Here is a 16,954-nt window from a genome sequence, read left to right on the forward strand (position 1 = left end):
TCACAAAGAAGTTGGGTTTTTTTCCCAGGATTAGCTCATTTTCTGAGGAAAGTAAGCCCATATATTACATTACATAGGTCTTCCACAGTTTATTGTTTATTTGCAGGCCTGTTCTTTAAAGGATAAGCCAATTCCCTCTCAAATGCAGCTCATTTCTCTGTGACCCACTCTGACAGCTGTGACAATCTGTCACAGAGCTTAGTACATACCAATTTATATATTAAAAGTAGCTGGAGGTGGAGCAGTCTGATTCGTGGGTTTAGGACCTTAAAACATGGTGTGAAGATTCACCAGATTGTTCTCTGTTTTTTTAAACGATGACATTACTTTTTAACTTTGCACTTCAGTGAGTTCTCTTACAAGAGTGACTCTTACCTGGAAAGAAAATACTGCCCTGAAATGTCCTAATTATCCTCCATGTTACAAGTATGATAACATAGCAGCGTGGGAATACATCAGGCTGAGGCCTGTAGTTGGCTGTTTGCCATTCTGGGGCGAATTGTTTCTGGCTTGGTACCATATGCCTGATTGTGGCATGTCTCTTCTCAGGAAGGACAAATTGCTCTCCTTCATGTTTGGCAAGCTCCTGCTGGCATGCCAAAGTGGCCTCTACTTAGTACTGGTACTGTTTAGCCAACAAGCTGGGAAAATTGTTATGATGATGTGACTAGAGATTTACCGAGGCTGTTTTCCAAGAGCTGAAGAAGACATGGTTGAAGCGGGCTTTGAATTTCCAGCTCTGAATCTTGTTCCTATTTTCTCTGGGTACAGTACATTCTGCTCCCAATCCCAGGCCTGCGGTGTTGCAGCTTGAACTAGAGCTCATTTATTGTGATTTGGCATTGGTGAGATTCCTACAAAGCTGGCTATTTTGATATACAGCTTGGTACCCAAAACTTCGCTCTCCTTGTTCTGTTGAACCCTGGCTGCAGCTGCCTCCTTTCCTGCTACCCTGGTGAGATGTGCTGTCCTAGCTACATATGCTCCCAGATGTGCTGAGAGCAGAGATCCGGAGAGCAGCAGCAATTCTCATCAAAACCCTCTTTGCCTGTCATCTGCAATGGGCACATGGCCTACGTACAATTCAAAAAGCTCCTGAGATTGAAGGCAATATGAGCCCTGACGCTCCCTGTGGGAATTTCACCTCCTCTGTTCTTTCCCCTTGTGGAACAGCAACATCAGGAACCTCCCAAAGAAGTGGAGCGATACCGTGGGGTTATCTTATTTTTTATTTATCTTATTTCCACCCCAAATTGGCCACAGGGGCATCCACTGTTCAACAAGAGCATCCGAGGTTCCTTCTCCCAGAAAGCCATGCCTATGGGAATAATGGTCTTGGTTATCTACTGTTTGTATTCAAGTTACATTTTCAACTCAAAATTTACTTTATACTTAAGCTTTGCATATATAACAGTGTTAGCAAGAGTGTGAAAGAAATTACCTCTTGAGGAAAAAAAAGGCAAATATCCCAATGTAAACATGATTTTATAGCCTTTATTTAGGCTGCATGAAGGAATGGAGATCCATATGGGATGAGCTAAACTAAACAGGCTTTTTATTAACAAAACTTTTCAAACACAGGCTCTGCTCACAACAACTCAGCTCAAGGCACATGAAAAAAAGATTAAGGAGGACTCTAATTTCCTCTTCCTTGCTTAAAAAATCCATACAACTATTTGCTTGTGTCTTGCCACACATTCTCATAAGCAAAGGAATTTTGGAGTTGTTTTTAAAAACATTGTCAAAATGTACCACAATCCTTCACTTGGGCATTTAAATCTTCTCTTCCATCTGAAGCAAGTGTTGCTTTTGGTTCTTGTAGCTATAGTGAAAACATGAAAAATCAGCTGTGCTTGGGTTGGCTGTGTTGGAGTTTTCTCTTCTATATGCTAAGCAGGAGGTTCCCGGGGCTTGCTAATATTGCATGCATTTTCTCTTCATTTGCTGTTTCAGTATTGCTGGCAGCATGTTGCACAACTAAGAGCAGGGAGTTTCCTTTTTCCCTGTATGTCCCTTCTGTGTGCATAAAAATTAGGTTGTTCTGCTGATTTAATTACTGTGAGGACAGATCATCTTCTTAGGCTTCTTGTCACAATACTGACATTTCTTGTGGAAGTTTTAAGTGATTTGACACTTTTTATCATAGTACAATTTCTAGCTTGTCTTCCAGTGAACAAATGTTGATTAATAACTCTTGGCATTAGAAACAACTCACAGCTTTTGCTTGTTTTCAGTAGTTCAGTAAACCAAGGGAAGGTCTTGACAACCTTCATTTGCTTTGATTAGTAGCTGATTGACTATTTTTGTACCTTTCTCAGCTTTCTGTCCATTGGGCCAAGAATAACATGGCGAGCGGGTTGTGAATGTCTGAAACATCCATCCTGTACAGATCTGTTAAATCCCTCAGATGCTTGTTGTTGACTATTACTTGAATAAATTCACGCAGATCCCTTATCTAGCAAACACTGCCACATGGTGACTCATAGGTATGAACATTCTCCAAGTCATAAACCATCTCTAGTCCATTTATCTGCCAGGAAGGTATTTGCTTGCATCTTCCAATGGAGCCCTTTTTCCATGAATAAAGTAGCATTAAGAAAAGTGCAAGCCACAAACCAGTTGTTGGAGGGTAGGTACTCAAGAGTAAGCTAATGCACACTCATACTTTTATAGGAACAGTTCTGATGTTTTCCTTACAGACTTCTTGGTCAGCATTAAGGAAAAGATGCTTTTATTTGGGCAAAACAGTCAAGAAACTAAATTACAGCAAGGGATTTTCAGCCCAGCTCTCAGCTTTCAGGGCCTTGCTGTCATTCGGACTGAAAGCAGACTCTAGCAAGAACTTGTCCTATTGCATCTCCACTGCCAGCTGTCCCTTCTTTGCAGGCCTTTTTAATCCAGAAAACCATTGAGCACAGACGAATTCCTGGACTAGATCCTGCTGCAAAATTTTGAGACTAGTGGCAGATAGCACCTTCCTTTTATTTCTTGCACTTACTCATACTCAGTTCAGCAAGTCACCGTGTGTTAATATTAGGTGTTGGTAAAAGTGCCAGGAAAGCATTTTGCAGGTTGATTTCTCAATCAGGCAGCCAGGGCTCGCGTGACGCCAATATGCCCCATGTGCAGGGGCTGGATTCTTCCACTGGGCTTGGTACTAACATTAGGCTTCCTACACTCCCCCGTTCTACACGAGACGGTCGCTTTAGCTTGGTATAAGGCTTTGTAAACCATAGACTTGAGGAAAAAGTACACAGCAAATTAACAAGAAACATCTTGCTCCCAGCAATTTGTAGAGACTAAATGGGATACATAAACGTGAAAATGTATTGAAGATGGCAGTTTCTTGCATTGTACACCTCTCCCCTCACAGCCCGGTAGCTTCGTCGGGCTCTGTCACGGCCTGATTTGCTGTATTGTCAGCTCCCATGTTGTTCGATTGAGTTTGAAAAATTACCATAGTAATCAACTATCAGCAGGTAATGGTTTCCTCTGAGTTAAAAAAGAGCAGCCGCCAACTCCTGCTGTGCTCCGTTGGGTGCATCGGGCATTGCCGTCAAGCTCCTTGAGTTCTGGTTCTGGTGTTTTGAACGAAGGAAACAGTCTCTAACTCTTTTTGATCGTTCTTGCTGGGGAAGTGCACAGCCCATCTTTCCCTGTGTGTACCATTCTGAGAGGTCTCCTGAGTATCTTTTTCAGAGCCATTGAGGTATTTTAGTTGTAATGACTAGGTACTCTGTTTCTGCAGTTCATACTCTAGAGTTAACTTTGTTTCTTCCTTCCAAAAGTCTTTGGTAGCCAAGAATACTTTGTTGTTCTGCAAGCTAACCAGATTTCCTAAATTCTCCCAAAGGACTCATTGTCCTAAAAGATTCATTGTCTCATTGGTCTCATTTTATCTTCATTTCTAGAAGGCACTGAGCAGTTTGGGGGAAGTACTGTTTGTGTTTCTCCAAATGTTTGGGTTTTTTCAGCCTTCTATCATGGTATTTTTTCTTATGGACTTCTATATGTTTTCATGCCATACTTTTATGTTTTTTAAATCATGCCCTTTGTGGATTTGTGAAATTTCTGACATCTACCAGTATTTTCTTTCCCTGTTTGAATGGAAACTTTGCTATATGGATGTTTGTGCCCTCGTCTGCACTCATGGAGCTTCTCCCTCTAACAGTGCTGTTCTCACTGGTGCCAGCAAGTTGTCTACTTCTAGTGGTGTTTAAATTGTGTTTCAAGGGTTGTGGTATCCTTTAAGTTTTTGGGAGGTCTTGCTGTGAACTATGTGATATGTGCTGTATTTAAACAAATCCTGGCAGGTTGTTACCATCTGTACTGTGGTTTCCACATCTTTTTGACAGAATGGTGCTTTTAATTGCTTTCCTGTGATTCTGTTTCAGGTTATATTCTCTTGATCTTGTAAATAACACTAGTAGATCTCTCTTGTGCTTTATCTTCGATGCTGTTGTAAATTAGGGTATTGCAATTATGACAAAGACTCTTCCATGTATCTTTTTCATTGGCCTATCTCTTGTGAAGATGATATGTTAAAGAGCGCTCTCTGAAGTATTGCTTTACAAGGAGTACTGAAAGTAGCTAACTTGCTTCTCAGCAGGTCCAGCTGCTGATGCCACTAGCTAGATTGATCAGTTTTGGAAAGGATGCATACATGATACCAGCTGGGATAACTACACTGTGGTGGCCCCACATTATTGCTTTTTTTGAGCCTTGGTCATCCTGGAGAAGGGCTGTTTCTGTTACTACTGCACTAACTACATTAAGATTTCTCCACTTTTCCAGTCAAATGTGTATTCACTATAAAGTTCCTTTTCCACCTGGAGCCCATTGATAATAGTAGTCAGGAGGGTGAATACAGAGCATTAAACTTGGGAAAGCTTGGTCTTCCAGTGCTTTGCACCTTGAAGCATATACACACAGCTTTTCCTGATTTCTTTTGCTGTTAGATTCCTTTTCTAAAGGGATGCACAGGAGAATTTTTAGCAAATTTATCCCACTGCAGGTGTTGACAGCGTCTCTAGTTACCTGTATTTTTGACACTTGGTTCTTTTGCTGACATTCAGCTGTGCATTTCCTGGCTATAAGAAGTGGACAGTCTATTCTGGTTTTAGATTTTGAGGTCCAAGCAACAGCAACAAGAGAATAGAACTGAGGAATTGGGGTGAAGATCCTGAGCAGCAGCAGGGAATAATCATTCACATTATGGCTTTACCTACTGATAAAAAAGAAAAAAAAGCAAGTTTATATTTTATAAACTGTATTTATTCTCATTGAAAAGTCCTGATAACACCAATATTTAAGAACAGTGAGGATAAGTTTTGCATTAACTGAAGACCACTCTGCATAGGTTGGGTTTTTCCCAGCGTTTATGTGGGTGGCTGATGTCATAAAAATATTCCTTCACATACAGATCTCTGCAGCTCATGTAAATCTTTATTGGGAAACATGAGGTAGAAGAAGAACGCTTTATTTTTCTTGGATGTTCATTGTTCTTTTTCCAGATGCACTTTGTAGGCCTGGTATAGGAAAGAAATATGGGGCCCTGTGGGAAGCAGCCCAACAGAGAATTAAGAGAGAGCAGGGAATGAATGGTGGTCAGCTTCTTGGAGGGTGATGGAGGGTTAGAGGAGACACCATTGGAGCAGCCATGGAGAGGCGTGTATTTATGTGCACATCCACAGCTGGCTTTTCAGAATAAGATGATTGTGTGTACACACAGGGACAGAGGAAGAGAAGGGGGTTAAGAAAGTCAACACTCTAAATATATACTTGATGAGTCAGGGTTTTTTTTAATCTCCAATTTCGGGTGAGGGTCTTGTGTTTCAGCCCCCTTGAAGACAGTTGGTTCCTTTCTTCTGGTGCTAACAACATTGTGAAAACAGTCCTCTTGCTCTTTTTTTAAATCCTAATGCTATACATTGTTGTCTGTGTTTAGATGGCTTGTGGGAATACGGAACTCCAGAGTACAGGGTAAACTAAACAAGCTTTTATATAAGGATAGATAAGGATTTTTAAGCACACACTAGTCTCTGAAGAGCTCATGTTAGCATTTACAGAAGAAAGCAAGGGGAGAATAAGGAAAGGAGAATAGTGGGAATAAATGAGACTTTAGGAAAAAGTCTTCCCAGAGATGCATTCCTCAAATGCTTGAGAGGAACACTTCACTAACATTGAGTTAACAAACTACAGCTGTGCACAGCAGTTGCATGAATCCCGTGAAAGTGTGCTTTCAGCAATGTACCTTATCTGCTGAGGTCTAAACCCTGCTGGTGGTGCTGGCTGTGCACCCAGAGCCCTCGAGGGGGGTGAGCGGTGCCGTTCCCTCCTCAGACGGAGGATCAGGGGTCTGCCTTTCCTTTTTCAGAAAAGCTGAGTGATGGGGGCAGAATCTGTCATCAAACAGCTTTTGGTCTGGCCTTCAGTGCAACACGCTTACCCTTGCCTCAAAGCCCCAGAGCACACAGCTCATCCTGGCACTTAAACCCTGACTTCTGCACCCGTTTTTGCCAGGGCTGCTGCCACTGGGTCCCTGTTGCCCTGGAAAGATGCAGCTGCACCCAATGGCCACCTACTCCCCACGAAGCTGGTGTCAGTTTCCACAGGACCTTCAAGTCTCTGGTCTTGTTAGAAGCCACTCTTTGCCCTCTCTTCCGTGTGCTCTTGCAATGACAGATTCCCAAAGATGGTCCTCTGAAAAATGAACATGTTTAGCTAATTAACATCCCCCTAGAACGCAAGGTCTGCGGTCGCATGAAGAATAATTGCCTGCCTTTGCATGAGACATCACCTTCAATCGAAAGGTCCCTGCCTAGAGTGTTTCGGTTTCAGCTTGCTTTAAAGTTACTGAGATCTCTGGCTGTTTTTCTCTCAAGGCAGGTAGAATTACTGTTTTATAAGGTTTGGAAAATACATCATATTCTGTGGGAAAGAAGCTGGTTTGTAAAACAGAGAAGCTGTCATGAACTTAATCAAAATGAGGGATAACTTTGGCTGGAGGGAGAGCATTTCCCGAGGAGACCTGTTTATCTCACCGAGATTCTTTTGTGCAGACGTTTGACAGCTGAGCAGAAGAGCTGCCATCCTGCATCAGAGCCAGAGCCTGTCCAGGCCGCTATCCTGTCCCTGACAGGGGCCAGCTCCAAATGCTTCAGAGAAAAACGCATTTCCATCATGATGGGAAATGACTTCCCCATGTGATAAGTTTAATGCCAATCCCAGACACTTGCTGGTTGATTTGAGGAAGAAGCACAAGACTATTTGTTTCTTTGCATTTTTTTTTAATATCTCAGGTAATTTAACGGTAAATATTCTGAGCAAAATGCAGCTCTGGCCATAGCTTGAATTGTTAATGAACTCTTTATCATGGAACTGCATTGTGGCAGCAGATTTCTTGGGTTATTAAACAGTCATAGCCCTCGTAGCCTTTTACAGGATAATTAGTCTTGATAAGAGACTAAGGAGGATCTGGTACAAAGTCTGAGCTGTAGTTTTAAAACTGTTTTGTACTATGGGCCATTAACATTTCTATTTGCTTTCTCTTTCTCCTTTCAGGGATCTTGCCTGGTTATTCTTCATTACATTAGATTTGACCTTTCTTTGTGTATCTACTCAATGTTTATCTTTTCAAGAACTGCTGCTATCTACAGATTATTATTTTCCATTCGTTTCTTCATGCACTTAATAAATGGATCGGTGGTAAACTCTGACCACAGACACTACAGCTTTCAGAGCGGGACCAGCACTTGCAAACCGTCACTCTTAATGCTGAACACCAGCGAGATTGCACCAAAGTGTAGGATGTGCTCGTAGATAGAGCACTTCTGCCATACGCACGTCTCTTTTGTTAGCTAAAATTAACTGGCATGTGTTTCTGGCACCGTGCTGCTGCTGTTTCCAAAGTGACAGCCTCTTCTTTTGCATCCCCAGGAGATCACCTGAGAAATGGTACATCTTTGTCTAAACACTGCCTACTTGCCTTCCCCAGCCTGTGGAGGGCTCTTGCCATGCCAAGTGCTGCCATGCACCCTCTGAAACGACAAACCCCCATTCCCAGGGGTAGGAAGGAAAGAGTTTTTCCTGTCAAGTGCCCACTTGCTCATTATCAACAGGCAGGACACCAGCCTCTCTCTTGCTGGGTATAAGACATCCACTGATGCTCAAAAAGCCAGGAAAAGCCATGTCCTGACCGTCTCCCTGTACCATACTAGAACCGGTCACCAATGCCTCCTTTCTCTAATGACATAGTGATGTACGAACCTCACATGGTTATAACCATGTCATTTGTATCTTTGATTAGTCCTTACTATTAACGGTGTAACTGCAGACAAACTGCTTGCTCTTCTCCAGCATGAATCTTATTTTCTGTAAACGTGCCACAAAGTTTAAAAATATATTAGTAGTTTTTCTGGCCAATTCTGCCTCCAAAATGCAGCGTGGGGTGAGCATGGCAGGAACGCTTCCTGCAGACTTCTATCCAGCAGAATAGGCGATTTCTGGAGTGCTGTTTCCAACGTATCTTGTGTAAGTTGCAACTAGAAGATTCATGAAAGCCCGTTAGTGTTTTCCAGATACTTCAGTGTTACTGGGATACTCAAAGGGCCCACCAGACCTTGCAGATGGTTTGCTATCCCAGATTTTAATTTTAATAATTTCTTATTTTCAAGACTACTTTACACAAACTGTGTTAGAAAGTCATCAGCACAGAGTTTGTAATCTACATAATCCTTGGGACTACTCATGCGGATTTGCAGAATGCTGCTAGTAGACAGTAAAAAAGGTTTATAATGAAAAATACCCTAAAGGAGTTATAATTTCCATTGATATTTTTCTCAAGTCAGTTGTTCATCTGTATTTCTGTATCATTGATCATATTTTAGAGGAAATTCTGCTAAATATGTGTTAAATAAGGCTAAATATTCTGCTAATGATAGATTAAATACTTCTAAGAAGTGCAACCAGTGTATTCAATGAAGATCTAAATATAATCACGCTATACACCTTAGCTCCCTTTCAACTTCTCTTTCTGTCCTGGAATATAATTAGGCTGGAGCTCTGGGGACACACTCATTGCTAACCAACATCTCGATGATCTTGCTGGAGCCAAAGTGTATGTCAAGTCACAACTGAGTCTGAGGCACTGACTCTAAGAATAGATTCACATTTCCACTGTTAGGTGCAGTAGTAACGTGACTTTAGACTACCAAAAAAATGTAATACATCTTAAAGAAAAAGTAGCCCTTAAAAATAATTTTCAAAAAATAATCTTAAGGCTTACAGGAGACAAGGATGATAATTGAGACCTACTCAGAAAATTTAGTAATTTTCTCTCTCTGCATGCTGTGTTAGAGCCTGTGAAAAATGTGGTTAGTGACTAATTTACATTTCCTGTTTTATAGCCCTTATAAACCCGCTATTCTGAAGGGTTGGTGTGTTTACGCACTGGAAGACATCAGGCCCAAACTCAGGAAATTGTGGTTCAGCTTCCTGCTCCAGCAGTGGCAGCTGTGCTAAAGCTCCAGCTTTCAAGGCCTTGGGTACGTAGCCGCCACTGCAGAAAGTGACGGCCGTATTCTGCACTGGGACGGGCAGACGTGTACTCGTGCCCACCTCCTCGCCTGAAAAGCAATTCCTCTCCACCTTGAAGCTGGACTGCCTCAAACCACATCTCTGTGTTGTTTTTCCTTGTGTCAGGGCTTGCCAGAAAACAAAGTCAGTTGTGGGTGGAGGTTTCCAGAGGCACGCGAAAGCTGACAGATAATCAGCCGTATGAATGCACAGCTATTTATAAATAAAGTGCCGGTAAGCTGCCTAATAGCTCGTTCTGTAGGTAAAAAGGAGATTTGGCAGCTACTTTTGATCTCCCAGAAGTCAGGCTGGCAAACACCCAACGCCTGACGCAGAGCAAATGTTCAAAGGAAGACACAAGGCAGCATAGCACTGCCCAGGCAGCCCAACCATAGGCTTCACGAGCAAGGAAACCAATGAAGAAGTCTGCTAATTAGCTCAGCACAGAGGTGTTTCAGATGTCTGTAACAAACGTATACAATTTAATATAGCACATCGTAAACTGCTGATAAAAATCATCAGTCTCAGTTTAGCGCAGGACTAAACTCCTTTCCTCTGGGTGCAGTTCTCTTGTAGACCTTTTTCTGCGAATGGAGGCTGCTCAAGAGTGCCATTTCCCTTGAAGTTGTGATTAGCATTTATTTCCCCATGCTGGAGTTAAATGTAGCAGTAGATTACTTACTTTTTAAAACTAGAAACTTATTAAAATCTTCAGATTTTTCTTTATAGTACAAACCAGGAATGAATAAAGTGCTCTTAGAAAGTGGTAATATTCTATTCATATTTTACAATTATAATAATTGCAATTCTAATGCTATAGACTATTAAAATTTAAGATATCTGACACTGTACAGAGTTATTACCATGCAACTAAAACAATTCCTCTGAGTGGGACTTTGCATGTGATTTCTTACTGGGATTACATAGTCTTTAAGTAACTGGATAAAAAATATTTACATGTATTTTGGGCTAAGCTGCTTATTCCTGAATGATAATCAAATGAACAGAACATATCAATTTATTTCAGCTCTATAAAATACAAATCTAAAAATATCATTTTACAGACAATATTCACCATTTAGTTTATATTTTAGTACGGTCTTAAGCCTATCTTGCACAGAATAATAATGTAACAGAACACCAAAAATAGTCTACATTTTAACTTTTTAGATTTCCTTAACTGGAGTCTACCATATACATCAAAAATAGTTGTGCACAGTAACCAATTAAACATCTATATTTCAAGAATAGATTGGCTATATCTCATAACTGAGACACCAATTACAGTACATTTATTAAAAATCCTTCAAGAATACACTCAGTAGTAACAGTGGTAGCAGTAGTTAAAATCTTAACAGTTCTGTGAAATGATCAAAGCAAATGATAACAGAATTAAAAAATTCAGTTAATCATTTATACGTAATGTAAACCCCATGTAACACTACAATGAAAGAAGAAATTACACAGGCACAAGTGCAAAAAAGCAATATTGTAAGCCATCTTCTCTCTTTGGTAAAAATCAATTAGCAGGATGTATACCGTAACAATTCAAGTCAAAGACTAATTCATGCTATATATTTTTTTCCTTTCCTACCGTAGGCAGACTTGATGATTTGCAGGCATCCTACAGTAGAGAAGTTAAAATTCTACTCAACACTGCCCATTTTTTCCTCTTTTAAGTTTAAACATTGAAATTAAAGATAAGGATTTTTTTTCTTTCATAAATAGCTTTTCAGTAGTATAGTCTCTTAAGGAATTTAAGAATAAATAGCAAAATATACACAATTTCAAAGATTACATTTAATTCCTTCTAGGTATATCCTGAAAATATATCACCAAAGAATAAATAACTTTGGGTTTCTCAAATATTTGGTAAAATGTCAATTATTCCTACATAAGGAGTTCTCTCTGAGGAATAAGGAAGTACCATTGCTTTTTCTACAAAGCTTTTACTATACAGGTGAAATTTTATTAACTTTACAGTAAGAATATAATCTGTAACATAATACGGATGTTCCCCATTAAAAAGTATGGTAAAAAACCTTTCAAAATTAAACCTTCAGAATTTCAGGTTCAAACCTGAGGAACTTCCAGGTAACTACGAAGTTCTCCTGGCAGGACAGGCAAGCTCAGTTGTCTGTGTCAGGAGGCTACAAAAATAGTAAGGTAATTTCCTCTAGTGGTAGAGCCAAAGCTGTTTTCTACTGACAACATATGAAAAGTCCAAAAAGGACAAAGTGTTAAGGAAGGGACAAAAGAGAAGTATGTGGATGAAGAACACTTGAGTGTAAGCCATCCTGAGAAAGAAGTGAATTGCCTACAGGGATTTCAATATAACCATAAATTTTAAATAGATTCTTCTGCTTTTGAAGGGCTTGACCCTCATGAACAATTAAGGTAATGTCATAGGGGATTTCTATTATAATTTGCAGGTTATCATCTTACTCAAGCTCCTCCTTCATATTTACCTGAAATTATTACTAAAGAAAACAAGAAAAATGCAGGCCACATCAGCAAAGACACTAGTTAAAACAATCCAGCAACTTGAAGTGTCATTAGACAAAAAGAAAACTCTTAACTGCAGGAAGATCTTCTTGGAGGGGCAGAGCAAAAGTCCTTGCCTTTTTAGAAGATCCATTTAAGCTGCCAGCAAAGTAAAGGCAATTTTGACTGCTCATTTATTCAGAATTCATAAATAACATGTAGATTCACTAACCTCCTATTCACACCCACAGTTAATTTACATAAAATATTAAGCAGAATGCTTTTCTACTCCTTGTTTGATTCCAAGCACAAGATGTAAAAACCAGTTAAATTGCACAGTCCAGCCCTTATCTCTGCAAACCTCTATCTGATCAAGAAAATGCTTTTTGGCATCTTCTTCACTTTTCCCTACTGTCAGTGCATCCCGGATATATTCAATATCCTCTTTGCTGGTTAATTGGGGCATTCCAGTCATTAGCATCATGGAGAACAGGATGATCAGCAGGTTTGTGTGATGTCGAAGAGCTAAATAAGCCTTCACACATACGTCCTACAAGAGAGAAGAATTTTTTGTTAATTGGTGAGGCGAACTGAGAAGGGCGGTGTAGGAATTTCACAGGACTCTCATTAACCAACGCTATTCAATCACTCGAGTACGTCAGAGAGAGAAGACCCAACAGAACCGTTCACCTGAGCAGAAATGCGAAGCAAACTTCTGCATGTGTTGCTCGGTATTACTTCATTCATCACCACACCTTGGGGCACCAAGTACTGTTTTGGTGTACAAACTACAGGCTCTTTTAATTAATATTATATTAATTACTAAAGCATAAAACCATAGCTTCATCAAAATTTCAAATTAATTTCCCTGTCGTATAATCTCTTTCTGTGGCTGTTAAAAGAGACAGCAATAAGTCATTGTCTTCCTTTCCAATTGGTATGTTCCCATTTAAAGACCATGGCTGGCAAGTGACACTGCATAAAGCAGCCCCTCCAGGGGACTGTTCTTCATTTTATATATATGTCTATTAACTTTGCAGAGGTGACGGCTTATTTAATGGAGAAGATTTTTCAGGCTTGCTGTTCTGAGAAATTTTTCCAGCTGACAGCTCTGGTTTTCAGGCACACTGCCTTGCTGTAGGACTTCTGTGTTTATGTACTGTCATACTGGATTCCACAGATTTTTTTTTAATAACTTTTTCACTTCCATATATAAGTAATTTGTGCTTAACAACATAACCTTTAGAAGAATGAAATTTCTGCAGCTTGGAAAAACACCCAATGCTTTTTAAAAGAATATTTAATGCTAAGTGACTAATACATAAACTGAAATGATTATTTCTTATATTAAATTTATTACTTATTTACTTTTAGAAATAACATCTGTCATGGTTTAACCCTAGCCGGCAACTACATACCACGCAGCCACTCAGTCACTCCACCCACCCAGTGGGATGGGGGAGAGAATCAGAAAAAAACCCCAAAAAACTCATGGGTTGAGATAAAGACAGTTTAATAGGACAGAAAGGAAAAAAAAGAATGATAATAATAAAATGACAATAATAATACTAAAAGAATTAGAAAATGCAAAACAAGTGATGCACAACGCAAGTGCTCACCACTCGCCGACCGATGCCCAGTTAGTTCCCAAGCAGCGATCTGCCCCTCCCGGCCAATTCCCCCCAGTTTATATACTGGGCATGATGTCATATGATATAGAATATCCCTTTGGCCAGTTTGGGTCAGCTGTCCTGGCTGTGTCCCCTCCCAGCTTCTTGTGCCCCTCCAGCCTTCTTGCTGGCTGGGCATGAGAAGCTGAAAAACCCTTGACTTAGTATAAACACTACTTAGCAACAACTAAAAACATCAGTGTGTTATCAATATTATTTTCCTACTAAATGCAAAACACAGCACTATACCAGCTACTAGGAAGAAAATTAACTCTTTCCCAGCCGAAACCAGGACAACATCTTAAGGAAGACAATGCAATGAAGAAATCAATCATATATTAGGAAGTTAAATTGGGCCTGCAATGCAGTAATGTAAAAAGAGGAAAAATATTTCCAAGAAGGTTGTTGCTATTAAAACCAAAGCTGAAGCAATGCTCATTTTTACCCAATTAAATATTCAGTTCAACCTTTCCACAAATGTATATGAATCTATTAAAGAATTCTTAAGAAATCCAAATATTTTCATGTGAAGTTCCACCAAATCTCATCAGCCCTCAAGAACACCATTTATTTTTGACAAGATGTATGGTTTTTTTCTTCCTTAGAAACAGTAAGAAGTGCACAAATAATCTTAACATCTATCACTGTTCACATCAGCAACACCAGGACAACCAACCAGACAGGTTAGGAAGATACTAAGAAAGGAAGATGATATCTTGAAGATCTGTCCACAGGGTTTCTTTTTTCCTATTGCCTGGGCCCTTAAATCTTTCACTCTATTTCCAAATAAATTCTGTCCTGAAGTAAGATCATACTTATGAACTCTAATGTTAGTTTAGGTCTAGCGAAGCAGAAGATAAATTGCAATGGTCAAAGCACAATTTACAGCAGAAAACACCATCATCTTATCACAGGGATTAGTTTCTCTCCATGACACCAGGGGAAAAAATAAAAAAAAAAGAAATTCTACTTATGTATGATCAACTTCAAACAGGGAAATCTTGTCACAAGAGTTAGTGTGTGTTTTGTTCCTCTTGAAAGAGATGAAAGCTCTTTATAGTTATATCAAAGAAGGTTTTATGTTTCTCTATGGATGATGGCATCTCACTACTGCGGGTGTCTGAGACAGAAAAACAATTATGCAGTCAAGAACCTGGCATCACTGCATCTCAAAGGTAGTCCTTCCAGGAATTCAAAAGATTTAAAAAATCTGTATCTGCCTGTTACAGTTATTTATTCAGACAGGAACTCAATGGAGTTTTGAATTAGCATCTTCCAAGAAAACTAATTTTTACACTTCTGAGAGAGGCAGAGAGAACCAAAAATAACACATACGTATGTGTCAAGGATATGTAGATGTTTACCATGGGATTAAGAAGAAAGCTGTTAACTAATCTAAAGCCATAGGCAAATGAGAGGAGCTGAGGAGAAACCAAAATCCCGTTGTCCAACAGACAATAAAGAATAATTATTCTGAGAGCTTGAAACTGTCCTAAGTATTAGTATCCTAGAGGTCAGGCATTTTTATAATATGAAGGATCCAAGTTCTGTTATATAGGCCATCCCTTCCCTGTACAGTATACTACAAATAAGTATTTTTCAGTGATGAATTGTACACCCTTCCGCTTTCTGTCACCTTTATTTGACAATCAAATACATGAGATTTTGTAAACAAATGGTATAGAAGAATTTGATTGGTGTTGAAAATACAGATCTCTGTATTATCAAGTCAGCAGAGCAATGAAAAAATAATGAAATAAATAAATATAATTAATAAAAATGCATTCAAAATTTAATGCAAAAACTAGCAAAGACAATTTTAGGCAAACTAATAATAGGTAGGTGGATAAAGCTCAAAAGACTACGAAGATCTTAGATGAGGATCTCTCAAGGGTTTCTACAAGAAGTGAAAAAGTTGCATGTACACAGGAGTAAGAGAGTTGCATGGGTTTCAGTCAAAGGCTGGAAAGGAAATGCCACCACATATGACACTTACAGCAAGAGAAATATGGACAGTACTAAGGAAGCTGAAAAATTCATAGATGGAACAGAACAACACTTGTCTTCTCAGATTAAGTCATGCTTAAATACATTTTTGCAATTAGGACAAAAGACCATCAAATACTGCTTCCTACTAAGCATTTCTGTGATGTTATTAATAACCTCTGGCCTCTAATTTTCATTAAACCATCATAAGGAACGCAAACAAAAAGGGAAGCAAAATTTAGATTAAGAGCTAATAGGAATGAGCTTTATTGCTAGTTCCAGAAAAGTTGCCAGGCCACTGACAGCTTTAGAAGTTCACTAACAATGAACTATACTCTGTTGCAGTGAACTTTGGTCAAAATTATTTGTCTAATTAACCTCCTCTGACACCTGCAATATGAGTTATGGCTAACACATCTGTATGGACTGTATCCAACAGGTGACAGAGAAATAAAATTTTTTAAAAAGTAGATATTTTAAAAATTAAAACCACCAAAGCCTGTAAAAAACAAAGGATTCCTCTAAAGTACAACCTATTTTAATGTAGTTGAAGTACAAATTAATGAGAGATGCTCTTAAAAATTAATGAAGGATAAATGCTGAGACTTTTCCATTACTACATGAATGAGTCAGCAGGCACACTGAATGAATCCCTCAATATTAGGAAACATGATGAAACCAGCCAGTTGAAAAGCGAAACTATAATTTTGTTTATTTTTGTACTCTGACCATATAATTAAAACATATATTTTTTACAGCAAAATATGTGATGCAGATCTTGCTCTGTGTTACTACTTTATTTGAATGGAAGTATTATAACTTTCATTTTATTGGTCTCTGAGACAGAAAAGCCTTTTAATGTACTACCGGAAGAGCAGTTTAATAAACAGTATCTAATGCAGCAGAACGGTACATGAACTTAAATTTTTTTGGTCAGTATTATTGTTGTCTGTGCCTAAGTCATGCCACTTAAAATGACCAGGTCACATATCACGGTCACAGTTCACAAAGGTAAAGCACATTAATCGCCTTTCATCTTGTTAATGACACTAGCAGAAATGACGCTGGCAGTATCACGGCATTCCTAAACTGTCTGCATTAGTGGGATGGTAGCAATATTTAGAAATTTGTACCAGAGTAACAAAATGCGTATTCAGTCAAACACAGGACTGTATGATGAAGGTACAGCTACTGAAGAGAGGCTAAGACCAAAATCACCTCCTATTGCTTTTGGTATC

The 16,954-nt window shown here is 39.2% G+C and overlaps 1 protein-coding gene across 2 annotated transcripts in view; it reads right to left on the reverse strand.

The window, feature by feature from the left end:
• Window positions 1-10,578: 10,578 nt before the first annotated feature.
• The window catches only part of PIK3CG (phosphatidylinositol-4,5-bisphosphate 3-kinase catalytic subunit gamma), a 36,470-nt gene continuing 30,094 nt past the window's right edge, over window positions 10,579-16,954 (reverse strand). For both annotated transcript variants that reach the window (XM_050904861.1, XM_050904855.1), the window contains exon 11: window positions 10,579-12,610. In XM_050904861.1, the coding sequence (XP_050760818.1) occupies window positions 12,329-12,610 (282 nt within the window). In that variant the 3' untranslated portion in view covers window positions 10,579-12,328. The remainder of the gene's footprint in view (window positions 12,611-16,954) is intronic.

Source organism: Gymnogyps californianus, chromosome 1 (assembly GCF_018139145.2).
Source record: "Gymnogyps californianus isolate 813 chromosome 1, ASM1813914v2, whole genome shotgun sequence".
Taxonomy (NCBI): domain Eukaryota; kingdom Metazoa; phylum Chordata; class Aves; order Accipitriformes; family Cathartidae; genus Gymnogyps; species Gymnogyps californianus.